This window comes from Poecilia latipinna, unplaced genomic scaffold (assembly GCF_001443285.1).
Source record: "Poecilia latipinna isolate Pla-1442-1.1 unplaced genomic scaffold, P_latipinna-1.0 Scaffold1572, whole genome shotgun sequence".
NCBI classification, from domain to species: Eukaryota; Metazoa; Chordata; class Actinopteri; order Cyprinodontiformes; family Poeciliidae; genus Poecilia; species Poecilia latipinna.
This window is the reverse complement of record NW_015114188.1, coordinates 40,250-57,089: the sequence shown is the minus strand read 5'-3', so window position 1 is coordinate 57,089 and position 16,840 is coordinate 40,250. Positions and strand designations below refer to the sequence as shown.

Sequence of the window (16,840 nt, the reverse complement as noted above, 5' to 3'; positions counted from 1 at the left end):
ATTTTTTCCGGGAAGCCCCCCCCCCCCCCCCCAACCCCCCCCCCCCCCACACACAAATAAACTAAGAAAAGATGACAAATAGTAAAACCAAATCCTTTAAGAAAAGTAGAAATTCTGGAAACTTCATTTAAAGTTATGAAATCTAATTTAGATCCAGACATTTTAGAAGGCGACATTTCTTAATATTTCAGAGAATCCTTACTTGAGATGTCTGCTCCTCCTTTTTGCGTTTCTCTTCGTCCTGCAGCCGTTTCTGCTGCTTGCGGGAAACGACCTCGGTGAAACCATCGTCGTTGGCACTGGACTGTGGATCCTCTGTGGTGGTCACCTCAGGATGGTCATCAATAATCACAACACCTGCAATAAACAGAAATATGCCTTTGAGCCCTTGTGTATCCATCCATCCAAAGCATGCTTATTTTACTGGTAAACGGAACGAGCCGGTTGAAAAACAGTGTTTACTGACTTGCATAATTGTTGAGGTCAAACTGGGAAAGAGCGTTCTCCTTTGGCTTCTTGGCAGTCTGTTTGGCCTCATCCTTGCGTCGTGCAGGCTGCTCTTTGGCAGCCCGCTGAGAGGTTCCTCCAGATGCTGGGGCTGATGCGTCGGAGTTCTGCTGGGCTGGAGGGCTGATCAGATAAAAAAAAGAAAAAAAGATTCAGAATAAGATAAACTTGTAAATGTTTTGGACAGTAGTAATTTACTTTGGAAGAAGGCTGATGCACCAAGAATTAGGAATGCTCTTAACTAATTTCTAACATAAAATAAGCAAAACAAGTAAATAACATGTCACTAAATATGATTCACAGAGTATTAAGTCAACAGGTTTAATGTAAAAGGTGCCAAAACTTGGATTATTATTGGATAATTAGATATAATATAAAGTCTGGAAATGCAAATATTGCTCTATAATCTCTTTTCTCTTTTGGAAAATACTCCAATCAAATTCTCCCTCCCACAGATGTTTGGGTTTGGTCTGCGGTAGTCAGCGCTGATCTCAATCATGTAGCCAAATTTCACAAAGGTTTATTGTTTCCATATCTCAGTCTGTGCCACACTGTTTCATCGAGTCCATTTCTTTGTGCAAATGCTAATGGAAGAACACAGAGAGACAGCAGACAGAGGCCCCTTGTTTGAGACTCACCCTTTGCGGCCAGCCTTGCCGCCGCCTCTCCTCTCCCCCTTGCCTCCTGCGTAACTCCGGCCCGGTTTGGCGCCGCTGTTGCCTCTGCGGTTCTGCCTCTCCGTGGGCCTCTGACTTGAGAAGCTCCTCTTAGCTGCCTGGGACCCCTCTCGCTTCGGAGTCACACCTCCGTCCGGCGGACTCTTATTGGGCGTCAGTGTGCCCTGAGAGGGAGTGGGTGCTGGGGCTGAGGCGGTGGTTGCCTCGTTGGCAGCCTCCAGCGCTCCTTTCCTCTCTTCCCGTTCTCTCCTTTCGTTGAAGTCGCTGCTCTCGGAAGCGGTCTCCCACTCCTCATTGGCTTGATCCGAGGAGTTCTGGTTGGACAGGTCGGGGGACTTGCTGCCCACTGCGGTGATGGTGGGGCTGCTGGCCTCAGGCCGGGAGGCTTCGACAGGAGACGTTTGGTCATGTGCAGATGTGGTGGCTGCCACCTCTGAAGGCACAGTAAGAGGAGTCCCTGGAGCTCTGGACATCGTTGGAGAGAGGGACGCTGGAGCGGGAGCAGAACTTGGGGTGGCTGAAGAGGGCACAGACGCCAACGTCGTAGAAGGACTTGTAGCAGGATCTCCAGGACCCAACACGCCGGCCTCCCGCTCTTTCAAGCGCCTGAAGCGAGGAGGTTTGTCCTGCCTCGGGGGTCGGGCCGGTCGAGATCGACGAGGCCGCTCTCTGCTGCCCTGAGGAGCCACCTCTCCAAATTTCTTTCCCTCCAACTTCGGGGGTCGACGGTCATTAGGGGGATTGTTGTATCTTGTTGCAGACTCTGTGTCCTCCGGCCTGAACGTCTCCATCGGTTTGGAAGGCCACTGAGAGGAAGAGTCTCTGGGTCCTGGCCTTCTGAGGGGGGCTGAGCGAGGACCGCCACGCTCTCTTGTGCCGCCTCGTCTGCTATACAATCCTCCTCTTCCTCGCCGGGAAGGCTCCCCTTTGGGAAGAAACCCTGGTTTGGGCCGGCCGTCGTCATCCCCTCTCATTCCACCTTTTTCACCGATGTGAGGCGGCTCGAAGCTCAACTTGTGGGGTCCTGAACGCCCGTCGCCGGGGAGATCTCTTCTTAGCGGACGGCTAGGTTTAGTGCTCGGCTCCCGGTCGGAGGGCCCGGTGTCGCTGGCTGATTCTCTCCCGCCTTCGCTTTCAGAGTCCGTGTCTGAACCGCGCCGCCGCCTACGTTTCGGAATGACTTCAAAGTCTGAGCTCTCGCTACGCGTTTCGCTTTCCTCCCTGTTGCGAAAGGCAGCGGCGCCTCCAGCGGAGGGTAAATCGGAGCGCAAGCGCGGCTCTCGGTAGGGGTACTCCGGCCGGCTACGACCGCGACTCCCTCTGCTGCGCCCGCTGTAAGTTCCTCTGTAGCTCCGTCCTCTGGAGTAGTACTCCCCTCGCCCGCGTCCTTTGAAACTGGAGTCAATGGGCCATTCCCTCTCCTTGTCGGCCTCCTTGTCCCAGTCCCGGTCTCGGTCTCTGTCCCGTTCCCTTTCCCTCTCCCTCTCCTCTCTTCTGTAGGCACGCGCAGGAAGATGCAACTCTTTCCGACTGGGTAGTTTTGGTTCTGGATGCTTGTCATTACTGGGCAGTTTGTCCGCTTTCTCCTCCTGGGAGGATGAGGTAGGAACCCCCGAGGAAGGCTGAGAGTCTCTGGCCCTATGGTGGGACACCGGGGCTTCGTCTGCCTCGGCGGGTTCCCTCTTCCCATCGCTCTGAGCTCGAGAGCTTTCGGACACCGCTGCAGCTGCTGACGGAGCTTTGGCCGACTGATCCTTTTTGGACCGCTCGCTTTTATCCCCTCTGTCTCCTCTCTCGTGACGCTTCTCCCGCTCCTCTCGTTGCTCCCGCTCTTCTTTCATGTCCCTCAGGACGGGCTTTTTAATGGGGCCCGACCTGCGAACAGGTCTCTCTCCTCCTGGTCCGTCTCTGCGACCAGACCCGGATCTCCCGCCCCAACGTAGCTCGGCTTTCTGCTTGCTGGGAGCTGGCAGAGGGAGCTTCTCCGGTTTGTGTAATCCATCTGCTGGAGGAGTCGCCCTGTTGCTAGTAAGGGCAGCCTGGGAGTAGAGCTCGCTTTGGGGCTTATCAACGGCCCGCTCCCCTGCGTCCTGGAGCTCTAGTGATTTTGTTGCTAGCGGCAACCCGTCAAACCTGGGCTCATCCAGCTTAATGGAGTGGCTGGAACCCTGAGAGACACTTCTCTGGAGCATGGCGTGACCAAGGGCCTCCACCTCCTCCCCACTAGGCAGGCCTCGCTCATCGGCGTCAAAGGCCGAGCTTACGGGCGCCCTATCTAGAGGCCCAGGAACATCCTCTGGGCCCTGAGTAAACGCAGACAGGGAATCCGAGTCCCGAAAGAAATTATTTTTCAGAGAGTCCACCGCACCGTGATCCTGAGCGTAAATAGCTGGCAGACCCCTGTCCAGATCCAAACTAGAGTCCATCCTGAAGAGAAGAAGAGAGTCTGTTTCACCAAGCTTTCACCACACTGTCACAATAAACTAACAGCTCTAGTGCAAAACGTTTTGCCATACCGTTGCTCCTTGTTATCCTCACGAGCTTTAGGAGGAGTTACAGATGGCAACGGTTCTGACGAAGGGTACGGGTCCGAACCCCATACCATCCGTGAGTCGGAGGGGAAGCCGTGGTCTCGAACTGGTCGGGACAGGTGGTCGAATGAATCGGAGCTGGAACTGGAGTTGTCACCTGGTTCTCTGCGGACAATCTGCTTCTGAGGCATTCGCCCTGAAAAGGTTGAAACCAGAGCAAATCTGCTCAGCTGATCCGACAACCATCATTACTCTAAGACAAGGCAGGCTGCCTTTTTCTTCCCTCAACGTCGGACAATTGTGCACACACCTTTAAGTCAGGATTACCAAAATTATGTGAATTTGCGGAATATCTCATTGTTGTGGCATTTTGCTACGTAAAAATAATTTTTCAGCCATTTTTTCCAAACTTATTTAGCCTCACCAGGGTGAATGTTTGCAGGGATGTCCATAGGGGGGCGTCCAGACATCATGCGGGGGTCCATGTAGGGCTGCATCATGAGCCAGCGGGGGTCGAACCCCATGGAGGGCAAGTGCTGGTGGTGGGGGCCCATAGGTTGATACATGGAGCGGTGCTGCTGCTGCTGCTGGGAAGCTGCAACGCTGCTGCCACCTGATGGAGACACAGTACCTCCACTTTGCTGCTGCTGCTGCTGCCATTGTTGCTGCTTCATCTGCTCCTGGGGAGACAATGACTTAACGTTTTAACAACACAATGATCCATTTTCACCAGCGACAGACAAGTATAAATTATCGTAAAGAAAATGAGGCTTTCCTTGTAATGATTAGATCACCATAAACAACACAATGTAGGAATCCACTGAATAATACCGAGAGTTGATACATATGTTAACATATGATTGTGATCTAATAAATCTGACAATTCCTCAATAACTTTAGAAATGTATGAATGAGAGGGAAAGTTTTGGCTGTTTTTTTCCCACTTCTGAAACCAATGCAGATATCTGAAATTTAATATCAGTCGGTAAAAATTTGATAAAGAAAAACAGCTAAATTGACTTAAAACGTTGGCTTTTAAATGCACACATAAAAGTATTGAATTACAAATTTATTTGATAACTCTGCTCCAGAACAGTTCACTTAAATACATCAACAGCTTCACAAGTCTGGTCAAACATGTAAAAATAATCTGCAAGAGATTGTTTGCTGCACCCTTACAATGCCAGCATTTTGCTGATTGTTTTTTTTTTTTTCTTGTAAAAGGTACTGCTACTGCTATGACGCCCCATTACAGCTTCTTCACTTCCAATACAAAAGCGATATTGCAGTCTGAGTAACGGTCGCTGATTTAATATCGGCATGAATCATAAATACTTTAATTACTTATTTTGTAGTGTGGATGTTAGAAAACGCTCGCCCAAGTGAGATTACTCAAACAGAAAACAATAGTAATGAGAACAATCAATCCATTAATTATTAACCAATGAGTCTGTGCGAGGGTTGGAAATGCTGCTGGACAGAAATGCTGGGGCGGGGTGCGTCTAGAGGAGATTTTAGGTGCAGGGGGGAATAATCTGATACAGAAACAAAGCTTTTCAGTGTCAGTGAGGAGATAATTCAAAGGAAATCTTTATGCAATGCTAAAGTAGTTAAAATTAGATTAAGTTGATTTCAAAATGTCAGTTCTAACATTTTAAAATAAGATCATGTTTTCTTCAGCAGCTGTTCTCACACACAGTTCTTAACATAATCATTGATAACTCACTGCAGGAAAAATATAAAGTTTTTCTAGTATTTAATGAGAAACAGGAATCAGTTCTGAGGATGAAAGCTTAAACAAAAACTAATAAATCCACCATCACCTTGCTTCACTCAACCCTCTTGAATTATTAAATAAGTGAATCATGAAAGTTCCTGTGAACATAAATTTAAAACAGCTTCTCCACATCTTGAGCCATCAGCAAATAAAGATGTCATAACTGCATCTTCTTGAAGAAATCAGTGCGCCTGATTGAGACAGTTTTACCTGTTGTCTGAGGAAACGCGGAGGCAGAGACTTTTGAAACTGTTTGGAGTAGCCTGAGATGACAGAGGGACGCATAGCAGCAGCTGCCTCTCCTTCCAGCTGTGGAGGAGCGACGGAGACTTCGTCCCCTCCAGGAGGCTCCATGTGAGACAGGGACAGGTGGGGCTCATCCACTGCAAACACATCACAGCCTAAGACCAGGAAGGAACCAGAATATTAAAACATCTGATAGGACTTGGCCTACCTCTGTTGTCCTCCATGTTGAAATAGTCCCGAATGGGCGCTGCGGCCCGATCGGTCTGGTTCTCCGGCACCAAGGGTCCGACCTCGGCCAGAGAGGTCTCTCCGTCGCCTGGAGGGTCCGGGGCTACAGCTACAGGTCTCTGGATGGGGGGACTGGCCTGACGGGTCAGCTCAGGCTCTTCCTCAGCGTTTGTTTCCACTCTCTCAATTCGCTCCTTCTCAGCTTGAACAACTGGGAGCTCTGGCTGTGGGACTGGGACCGCTGGTACAGGGCTGGACGCAGGGACAGATGCCGACAGGACTTCCTCCCCAGCAGCTCCCGCTTCTTCGTTAGTGGTCTGATCGCCAACAGCTGGTTTGCCCTCATTAGCCTGTCGGTGTTTTTCATTTAGACGCTTTAGTTTCTCAGCGCAAGCAGCGAGCCTCTGTTCCTCCATGCGCCGCTCCTCTTCTTCTCTCCTCCGTCTTGCTCGCTCTACCGCCTCAGAGACTTCGGACTGCTTCTTTCGCTTCTGTCGCCAAGCGTCAGAATCCTCGTCAGCTCCTGGTGCGACAGTCGCCTGCGGCTTGTTCCCCCGTGGAGCGCCGCTGCCGACGGATCGAGCGCCGCTCTACGGACGAAAACAAACGCACACAGCGTGAGAAACCATTGAGGAGGAGTGAGCACCTCACGGTGGGCTCATGCAATCCAAACATGCTTTTACCTGGTAGTCCTGTGAAGCAGCTGATTTATTGTACTGCCCCACACTGCCAGGTGAGGGCGCTCTAGGATCAACGCTGTTGGCCCAGGAGGTCTTGGAGCCCCCACAGTCTTCAGGTCCCTCTTTCCAGCCTTCTTGATTGTCCGATGTTCGAGCTCTCATCCACTCCCTGAGAATATCATTAAAGAAGCAGTCAACTAGACAGTCTTCTCACTAATCTCTGCTCTGAAGCTTCAAATGCAACCACACAATTAACTTTATATTGTGGCTGAAAAGTCTCTGGTAATTATGGAAAATTCTGAGACACCATTTAGGTTTTGATAGTTTGCAGCAATTTAGTGAAATATGCAGATTTCTAGGGGGATGAACAAAGATCTGAGCTGGTAATTGGTCATCTTCTTTTTTCTGTGTGCCAAATCACAGTGGGGTCATTGCTATGGGTGACAAAGCCATGTCAGTGTGGAAGTTCAAAACATGTTTTAAGAGTGGTATTGTGCATGTTCCAGGCACTTTGTGTCATTTTATAGCACAATCAAGTAATTAAGTGTGCTTCAATTATTATAAAAATGCTGCAGACATCAAACCTAAAATAAGTTTGTCTCCTTGAAATTGGGCCTCCGTCTCTTTAAGAGGCTACTGCTCTTTCCAACACTCTGCCTTCAGCACCTCACAACAAAGTTTTACCCTTAAAGTTACAAACACTCGGGATAGTTGGACTCAGCAGTAATTCCTACGATGCGCTCAGCAGACACCCAGTTCCATCAGATGTTTGCTAATTGCTGCTGGCTAGTCTGGAGGAGCAGAGGGGTGCTCTGCTCAGCTTGGAGACCGCAGCTCCAGGGAGGAGCTTTGTGGAAACAGGCGCAGCTTGGTGAGAGCAAACGCTTTGCAGACCTGAATGGTCGCCATGGGAGATTCAAGGATTCCTCAAACATGCATGAAGGAATCAAAGCGACACTCCCGGTGTGTTTTTGATGAGGAAATAACATTATAACAAAGCTAAAAAATAAAAGTCTACTTACATGATAACCCTCTTTAAATTACATTTTTGGTAAGAGAGGGGTTGTTCTGAAATAACTTCTGAACGTTTAGGTATATTTTGTTGCATTTTTGTTCAAGTTATTCAAGAAAATCTCTAAAACAAGACTTTCAGATATTCTCTCATGTCAGATGCTGCTCCTGATAGTACTCAAGTTTAAAACTGGTCAAATCAAAATCTGGCCTTGCTCTCTCCAAAAATAAAAGAATCACACATTTACAATCAGATTTGGAAGCCCTCCAGAAAGCTTAGAAAATGGTTAAGATTACTCTAAAATAATTAATTACCAAACAGTGAGTTGTCTCCAGCATTCAGACAGCAACAACAACAACAAAAAAAAAAAGCTTTTACTGTAGAGTAGTTCCAGAGAGGGACCTGTAATTCACTGCATTGTTCTTCTCACAATACAATTTAGCAAAGATTCTCAGGCACATTTCCAGGTTGGAGGAAGATTCAAGTCTCTAAAAGCTTTCTGTTCTTTAAAGCACCTGCTGCTGAAGTTACATATAGAAGCAAGCTCAAGAAGTTTAAAACAAAAACACTGAAAAGATGGCTCAAATCCTCACCAGTTTTCTCCTTTTTCTTTAGCAGCTTGGTTTTCCTCGTCGTCGCTGAAGTTCAGTTTCTCGGTGTAGTCGACCTCCATCTGAGCTCCTGAACGGCACACAGGACGCAATCCGTTAACACTTGAAATGATCTTTAATCTGTCTAAATGTGGTTAACGAGTTGTAAAAACGAACCAAGCCGGAGCTACTGACCTGCCCAGCCTTCATCAGCGTCGGTGTCCAAATTGTCGAGTTCCTTCAGTTCTGTTGCACTGATGATTGAGGGTCTGTCGGGGTCTTGGAGCCAGGACTGGGGGGGCGGCTGCTGGGGGCGGGCCGAACGAGGACCCCTGAGGATCCAACGGGGGGTAAAGCAGAAACAAGCTTATATATTTTGGTTCAAGCAGGAGATTAATTGTGCCATCTTAGTGCAACTATTAAAAGTAATTTAAATGATTCTGAATAGAAAAAAAACTCACTTTCCCCCATCTTGTGGCACAGGGTATCTGAAGTTACCCTGTCCCGGGGCAAACGACATTTGCGGGTAGGCATGGAACATCTACAACAACAACAAACATTGTCATACAGGGTAAAAACAAACAAAAAGTTACTGATTCTGCTGCCAAAATGAGACTTACATAAGGTGGCATCATGCTCCTGAAAGCCGGGTCAAAGTGGGTTGGCACCCCTGCAGGAGGCTGCTGCCCCCCGTTGAGTTTAGGCTGAGAAGCGGCGGCGGCAGCAGGGGGGGGGAACCTCTCTCGGGTTTCCCTTTTCTCCCTTTGAGCGTCGCCTGCTGCGTTTCGGCCGGGTTCTTCAGCCTCCGCGGGGGGCGTGGAGGTACCAAGGCTCGTGCTGCCCTCCTCCTGAGGCTTGACGTCCATCTCAGGGGGGCTGGACGCACTGTTCAGATTCCTGCCTCCGCCCTCACGCCAACTGCCAACGTCTGAAATAACAAGGAGGAGGGAGGTGTTGGACATTTCCTGTTTGTGAGGCAGGGTTGAAATGTGTGGTTTAATTGAAAGCCGTCAAACTCATTTTCATTCCGGGTCACATCAAGATTAGGAACGTCCCCAAAAGGGCCGGATGTGGCAGAATGCATTGATAAAACTGCGCAAAATATTAGTAAAAATATAGTAAATAGCTGTCTCTGCATTGCATTAGTACTTCTTAAAGTTAAATGATGACCATATTTGCACATTGATGGAATTTGTCGGTATGCAGATAAAAAGTACTTTGCTTTGATACATAATACTTAACCTCTCAAATTTTATCCTGACAGTTGCTATGGAAGTGTCTGAAAGAAAGGAAGGATGGCCAGATTGATGGATCAAAAACAAATAAAAATGTAAACATTGATAAAACGCCATGAACGGATAACAGACAATGAATTATTTCATGGAGAAATTAAAAGACGGGCGAGTAAAGAATGAACAAAACGGACCATATATCCAAGACAAAGAACAAGGAATAAGGTCTGAAAACTCAAAAACATCCACTCTGGTGTTTCAATCATTTTCCACAAACAACTTCAGCACAAAAGTTGAAACAGCTGACAACTAGAAACGAGCCTTAGACTTTCAGAGAGATTGTTAAACGTCACATAAGGAATAAAGTAAAACAAAAATGCCAAAGTCATAATAAGACGGTATTACAAATCTCATAAATTACAGTACATGCCAAAGTTTGTTTATGCGCAAAGGAGGAATGAAAGACTTTTCTTCTGTAAGGTGATTCAAACAAAACTTTAGTGTTTCCATCTGGGCTACAAATACAACATAAGCTGAACTTTGAAGACATTCCCTCTAAGGGGGGGTTACTCTTTTTTTCCCCTCTTCCTTAAGCTTCCTCTTTAAACCATTTGGTCCAACACAGCCTCGTGTTTATGTGTGTGAGTGTGGCCCTACTTTGTGGTCTGAGGCTTGGGCCTGGTCCATAGGGCTCTTCATCTTGACCATCGCCTTTCTCCGCTTCACCAGCTGCCTGCAGGCTGGGAAACTCTTGATGAAACTGGGTGCTTACGCGAGGAGATCCTTCAACAAAAAAAAAAAAAAAAAAAAAAAAAAAAAGCATATCGTTAGAAGGTTTGACAGATTATGGAGCTGAATAACAGCTGCAACCAAAGAAAACAGGACAAATCAGTCATTTTAATTCAGAATTAGCAAAATGTACGCAAACATTTTAAACTTTTTCACACTGCAATCACAGAAATAAGTGTCTTATTAATGTTATGTCAAACAAAAGGCACACGTTAAAAATTTTAAAGAGAAAACTCTTAATGACTAAATCTGGAGAGATCTACGACTCAGACGAGAGAACAGCTAGAAGACAATCAGTCGTAAACTTTAAAGAAATAAGGCTTAATGAATGAAGTGCGACTGAAAAGAAATTCAGTTTAGTATTCCCCACAAGTCAGGAAACGGAGAAATTTGTCCAGTCACCTGATCTAAAAATGCAACTTTTGGGTTAAATTATTGGGAAAGTGAGTAGTGCATATTACCATGGCTACACGAAGAAACATGGCGGCGGCAGTGTGTGGAGCTTTTATGCAAAAACTTTGCTAACATTAAACCAAAGTCACATTTGAGGTTATTTACCAAATTCGGTCTTAATAAATCTCATCAATGGAGAGAGTTTGTATTGTGTTTAACAGTAACAGACGAAGCTGAAACATAGAAAGTTTTATTTTTTAAGTAGTTAAAAGTAGAGATAAGACTTTGGGAGCAGATGGGAACAATATTTACCATCAAGCTGTGGCTGCTTGTTGTTTGCCCAGGAGCGGCTTCCCCCGGTAGAGAGCTCTTGAGGCTGGAGTGGTGCTGGTTTGTTTTGGGGTGGGGGTGTTTCCTGCTGCCTGTTGAAGATAATGGCATTATTAAGCAAATTGTTTTTTTTAAATTAAATCACCACCTTTTATTTTTTCCATTATCAGCTATGTTCCTTTTCAGCTTTTTTTTTTTTTTTTTAACCAAAGCAAACAGAAGCGTACCTCTCGTCTCCTGCCTCGGTTCTGGACGCCCAGCCGCTGCCGTCTTTGGGGACGATGTTGACGTTGGGGTCGTTTCCCTTGTTCTCCGCCTTCAGGCTGGGCAGGTTAGCTGGGGGGGGCATGCGCCGGCTGACAGCAACTTTGCCCAAACTCTGGAGGCCATGTCTGGCAGCCACTGGAGGGAACATTTCAGACATAAGAAAAGCATCAATATCAGAAGCTTTCATACGGCTTTCAGAAAAACAAAAGGTCGACACAGGACTTTCAAAATGAAAAATCACTGATCAGCCAATTGAAGCTCTTTGACCTTCAGTTAGACAAAACAGGGCCTTAAAAATCCATTACGAAAAACAACTAGTTTCACAATTTTCTCTTTAGGGTTCAACAACATAAATATCAAATATGCTGCGTCCAAAAAGCTGATTTTAATGTCCTGTGTAACACTGGTTATCCTAGTTATAAGTAGGTAAGTCTACTTATAACTAGTATAATTAGTTATACTAGTTATAAGTAGTATAACTACTATAACTAGTAATTATACTACTACTAGGATGCTAAATCCAGCAAAAGGATTTAGCATCCTTTTGCTGGATGCTAAATTGTCCTAGAAATTATTGTGATAAACAATAATATTGTGGTTTTGAGACAATATATTCAACTCATATAAAGATAATGGCATAATAATGCAAGTTCACCATCTCATAGATTTGGTACAGAAATCTTCATACTGGAACAGGAAGACATTTTAAATAAAACACAAACCTAATAAAGAAAAAGGCAAAAAAAGATTACACACAATCAAATAATTAAAAAAAATGATCATGAAGTCTCTCTAAACAAAACTGCCCTTCAAAAAATGTCAGAATGTAAATCATTGGGCTCATTTTAATTTAGGTGATTAATTGCTACAGGCTTAGTTAAAACCAGCATTGTTTAATTAAAACAAAGCAAATGACGGCCGACTCTTACCAGCAGTTTTCTGGGTCTCCAGAGATTTGCCTTTGTAGGTGTTGAAAAGGCTAAGGGTTGCATACTTTGTTTTGCCATCCTTTGCCTTGGTGCTCTGCCCTGACTTCTCTGACATTTCGCTGGAAACTCATTGAGTCTGGTCCTTTGGCCTCGCCCCCAGAACCAGCCTCCTGCATGAAGAAGAGAAAAAAAAAAACACATCTCAAATGGAGCAGAAGATTGTTTTTTTTTTTTTTTTTTACAATATTGAGCTTTGTTACGGATTTTAAACACAGACATTACAAGAGAAGGTGAATTTTACTCATAGTTGCAGTTTTATGTCAACACGGCAGGAAAGAAACAATAATACGGTCTTTGAAGGGAATGTTGCGAGGCTTATAGTCTAGAATATGAATTTTAAAAAAATGTGGATCATCTAAGACAAGAGACAAAGCACATTTTGGGACTGCAGTCTTTCCCAAGCAACACAGAGGTCATTTATTATTAACAGTGGATTGGTGAAACAGACCTTGTGACCGCTGTAGCGAGTTGAAGTGTGTGTTATGCTGAAAAGAGCTGACCGCTCCGATCAGTCGGGGCTAAATGTTTGAACTCGCCCCTTAAACAGGCAGAAGGAACATCTCTCTAAAAAGAAAGGTTCACAAAGTTACCATATTCATAAAAGGCCTATTTAGCGTCGACCAGGCAGCCGACCTTTAGATCGAGTCTGGGTATCAAATTTTTCAGCAAAATTATAATTAAACCAACCATATATTGTTTTAGCAGTAGTACGAACAATTCCTGAGTTTCTGTTTTAAAGTAAAATTTTATGTTTTTTTTTTTTTTTTAGTGGGAATGATGTGATTTAAAACGAAGGTAATTTTACTCTAGCTACAGCCGAGGCGACTTCCTGCTTCGACTCGTCCTCGTCTTTTCTTAAGAGGAACTATGGAAGAAAGGGTCAGAAAAAAAACCCCCGTTTACATCTTTTATATCATAGAACACCTTTTTAAGCAACAAACGACTGATATTTTTGCAGATAACGTCTCATCAAACAGAAAAGAAGCAGAGCTATGTTCACACCTCTCCCTTTAATAACGGGAACAGAAATGTCTGCAGAGGAGTTTCTTTTTAAGGAATTTGGCTGTAATCGGAATCGGCGAGCGAGAGGAAAGCAAGAGAAAAAGCAAACAGATGTTACCAGTCAGTAAAATGTCAAAAGCATAAAACTGAATTTGCAGTACATGCAACTGAGCTTTCCAGTAAAACTATTGCTGCTAATATTTCAATCAGTGGAAGTGTGTGATGCAAAATGGGGGGCCGGGGAGATCTAAAATAAAGTTGGAAAAGTGCAAAAAAATCCGACATTTTTTTTTTTACTATAAACGACAAGATGAGTCAAAATTCTCAATCCCAATTAACCCAAATGCTCTAAAAACAAGACGGAAAAGTAAACGGTTTGATGTGGAAATTTACAGTGAGACAAATCACTCATCTCAGAGACAAAATAAAAGGGCAAATGCAGACATACAAGTTACTGCTAATGACAGAGAGGCACAAAGGTGGCAGGATCAAACATTCAGAAAGCAACACCTTCGAAAGGCATGAATCAGAGTAAATCCCTTGAGGAATTCACTAATTTCCTCCCTAATGAAAGGTCAGCACAGGAAGACTAGGACAAAGACGGACCATTAAAGTCCGCAGATCTGTCTCCAAGTGCATTAGGACGGCCGGTCTTGGCTTCTCAGCTGCAACCGTGGTTGCCAGATGTCATCAAGCAACATCTTAATCACGGCCATTTTCTACCGTGCAGACGGACAAACTCCATCCAACAACTCGGCAAACGCAGGAGCGACTGTGCGGCTCGAGATTAAAATTAAAGACCTGTACAAATCAGGCATCCGTTGAGCCGCATGCTCTTTAAAACAATTACTCCTTCGCTGATGCAGAACAACCAAACATCCTGACAATAATGGTTTCCTATACTGCTAATTGAAATCTTGTGTAAAGAAAATGCTACGATGAACAGACACAGCAAGGATCCAATCTCCTTTTCAATTAAATACCAGAAGAAGGCTTGAGCATCTTTGCAACCACCCTGATTTTCCAGACCGTACAGTCGTCAAGAGGGATTTGCAATGGAGATAATGTCAAATTACTGGGGTTCAAATCAGGTTGTCCCGTCAAAGAAACTATAGTTTTGTCAGCCTTAAAGGGAAGTGGATATATTTAAGTTTACAAGTGCAAATACAAGTGTTAATTAACGCCTCTTGGGTGTAGAAAGTAGAATGTAAAGTAAGACTTCAACCATGTCTGATTCTTGTCAGAGGAAATCAAAGTATGACTCCTGAGCATTCATTTATTACAAAAAAATAAATAAATCAACCCTCTTGTCCAACATGGCATCCTTGTTTCTCACACATTTGTCAGAAGACTCCATACCTTTCTGGTTCGCAAACGCTTTTACTTTTAGTTTTATGAAGCTACTGCAACAGTGGTCAAACTTTAAATCTGGCACCTGCAAACATCCGTGTGAACAGGACGAAAGAATGAAAGATGATGACGAATGAAAGGATACCATAAAAGATAAATGGACCAGAAAGGAAGGATGGATGGACAGACTGAATAGATGATAGAGGACAGAAAATTTGAGAGAAGGATGGAGAAGTGAATAGTCGACAGGTTTAAAGATGGCTGGACAGACGAGTGGATTGATGGGTGGATCGCTGGACTGATGGACAAACTGATGGAGGAATGGATGGGACAGATCGATGGCTGGATGTCAGTACAGGTGAGCTGAAAGTCTGATGAGTATTCAGATGGATGGATGCAACTTAACAATCCTCAACCCATCTTGATTTTCCCCCTGCTGATCCAGACCTGGGTAACTACTTCCATACTTTTCCATGAACCCCGTCATATGTCGGACCAGTCGATCGACAATCAAAGCTTCAATCGATATCTGAACAGCTTTCTGCTCATCAATTAGTGTGTTTGTGAATAAGCAAAACCCATAAAATCATTTACTAGTTTCACCAAAAAAAGCCATTTTGACTTAATTCATAAGTTACTCACAATTCAATCTAAACCAATAAGAACCACAGGTTTCGCTGCTTGAACAAAGTATATCTAGCAGCTTTCTTTAAGTTTTCAGACCCACTGCCGCTGATGGGTCAACATCCTTTTCCATGAGTCAAACAACGGGCAGGGTGGGTGGCTCATACCGGCAGGGGGGTACAGGCCTTCTTCGCCCAGAAATACACCAGAAACGAAGCAAATGCCACCTCTTAAGTCAATAAAAGCTGCACTTAAAAGGTGCGGTAGTGTCCTCGGCAGCTCGACCCGACATGTATGGTTCTGAACGTGGTGCTGCAACAGAACAGGCCACAAGCTCGCATCGTTCAGCGTAGTTTCGTTTCCTCACTGGTCGCCATCACATCCACTCACAGCCCGTCCGTATGCTAACCAGCTAGCGCTGTGCGGTGTGTGTGTGTGTGTGAGAGAGAGAGGGCAGGGAAGCCACACACTCCAGCGTTAAACACAGACCCACCTGCCACCGCCGCTGTGTCCCTTGTCCTCTGCAATGTTTCGCGTCCACCACTAAAAATCCGGTTTCGGCCTGGTCGGAGGTGAACGACTGTCTGTCTGGCCGGCGGATTACAAAAGCTGGCTAGCTCTGTTTAGCTCTGGTCGCTAGCTGCCAACAAGCCGCTGTCCACATGCAAAAGGGGGGGGGGTTGGTTGCTTTGTGCGTCCTCCGACGCTTCTAGCCCCCCGTCTGTCCTCGTGTGCTCGGCCTTTGAAGCGGGAGCCGGCGCGCTGTATTCCCGGTTGTCCCGTGGCTCCGTTATCTCGTGCCAGACCGTTTTTCTGGTTGAGTGAGGCCCCGCTCGCGCCGCGGCCTGTCCCCAAAAAAAATCAAAGATGGCAGACGTTTGTTGCCAGATTTATCGTCTGCTATCCCCCTTCAGAGCTTCCAACAGTCTGCGTTGGAGCTCAAACATGTCTAGCTAGCTACGTTTGCTGTCATATCGGGTAAGCTTCCTCTTTGAAGCATTCATTCAAATAAAATAAAGTCATATTCAAACAAATTCATTTATTGTCACTTCATTGTGAAGCAAAAATAGTATTTTTTCGGGATTATGTGTATAGAAAGCACATCACAGAGTTTAAAATATCAGCAAAAAATATATTGTATTGGTTTTGAAGGTCTGTCCCAACAATCCCACTAAAGCATGATAAATCCCATTATGATTTTTGATTCAGTACCTATAACACCTATAAATAAACCCCCCTTCTAAAACTTTATGAACGTGCCTATCAAGAGGTAAATAGAGCTGTGTGCTTGAAGGAATTTAATGTTAGCAATTTCTTCAAGTGTATGGCTGCTGTTGGTCAGAGATGTGTGCTGAGGCTCATTAAAATGTATACAAAAAATGTATTAAAGGTAATTAATTTAAACATAAAAATAATACTGACGATTTCAAAACAGCGAGTGTAAACTCAACTGATGAAGCAGAATGACAATTACTGTAAGGTTAAAATGGTAGACTGGGGCACACATTGTTTTCAATTGTTTTTGTGTTTCTTCACATAATTTTTTACAACATAAAGACCTTGTTGGCTATTTTCTGTTTGACATCAGAACATAAGAAAAAAATTGTCAGACTTTC

General features: G+C 45.0%; 1 protein-coding gene across 3 annotated transcripts in view; it reads right to left on the bottom strand.

Moving 5' to 3' along the window:
- prrc2c (proline-rich coiled-coil 2C) overlaps positions 1 to 16,092 on the bottom strand; it is a 32,683-nt gene extending 16,591 nt beyond the window's left edge. For 2 of the 3 annotated variants that reach the window (XM_015058780.1, XM_015058781.1), the window contains exons 1-17: positions 15,718 to 16,092; positions 12,189 to 12,358; positions 11,220 to 11,394; positions 10,975 to 11,084; positions 10,138 to 10,263; positions 8,869 to 9,176; positions 8,710 to 8,789; positions 8,444 to 8,589; positions 8,252 to 8,339; positions 6,650 to 6,815; positions 5,947 to 6,556; positions 5,703 to 5,875; positions 4,140 to 4,395; positions 3,701 to 3,911; positions 1,146 to 3,611; positions 467 to 630; positions 203 to 357 (exon numbers count right to left, since the gene is read on the bottom strand). In XM_015058780.1, coding sequence (XP_014914266.1) covers positions 203 to 357; positions 467 to 630; positions 1,146 to 3,611; positions 3,701 to 3,911; positions 4,140 to 4,395; positions 5,703 to 5,875; positions 5,947 to 6,556; positions 6,650 to 6,815; positions 8,252 to 8,339; positions 8,444 to 8,589; positions 8,710 to 8,789; positions 8,869 to 9,176; positions 10,138 to 10,263; positions 10,975 to 11,084; positions 11,220 to 11,394; positions 12,189 to 12,303 — 5,349 coding nt within the window. In that variant the 5' untranslated portion in view covers positions 12,304 to 12,358; positions 15,718 to 16,092. The remainder of the gene's footprint in view (positions 1 to 202; positions 358 to 466; positions 631 to 1,145; positions 3,612 to 3,700; positions 3,912 to 4,139; positions 4,396 to 5,702; positions 5,876 to 5,946; positions 6,557 to 6,649; positions 6,816 to 8,251; positions 8,340 to 8,443; positions 8,590 to 8,709; positions 8,790 to 8,868; positions 9,177 to 10,137; positions 10,264 to 10,974; positions 11,085 to 11,219; positions 11,395 to 12,188; positions 12,359 to 15,717) is intronic. The other variant, XM_015058782.1, reaches the window with a different exon arrangement.
- Positions 16,093 to 16,840: the final 748 nt, after the last annotated feature.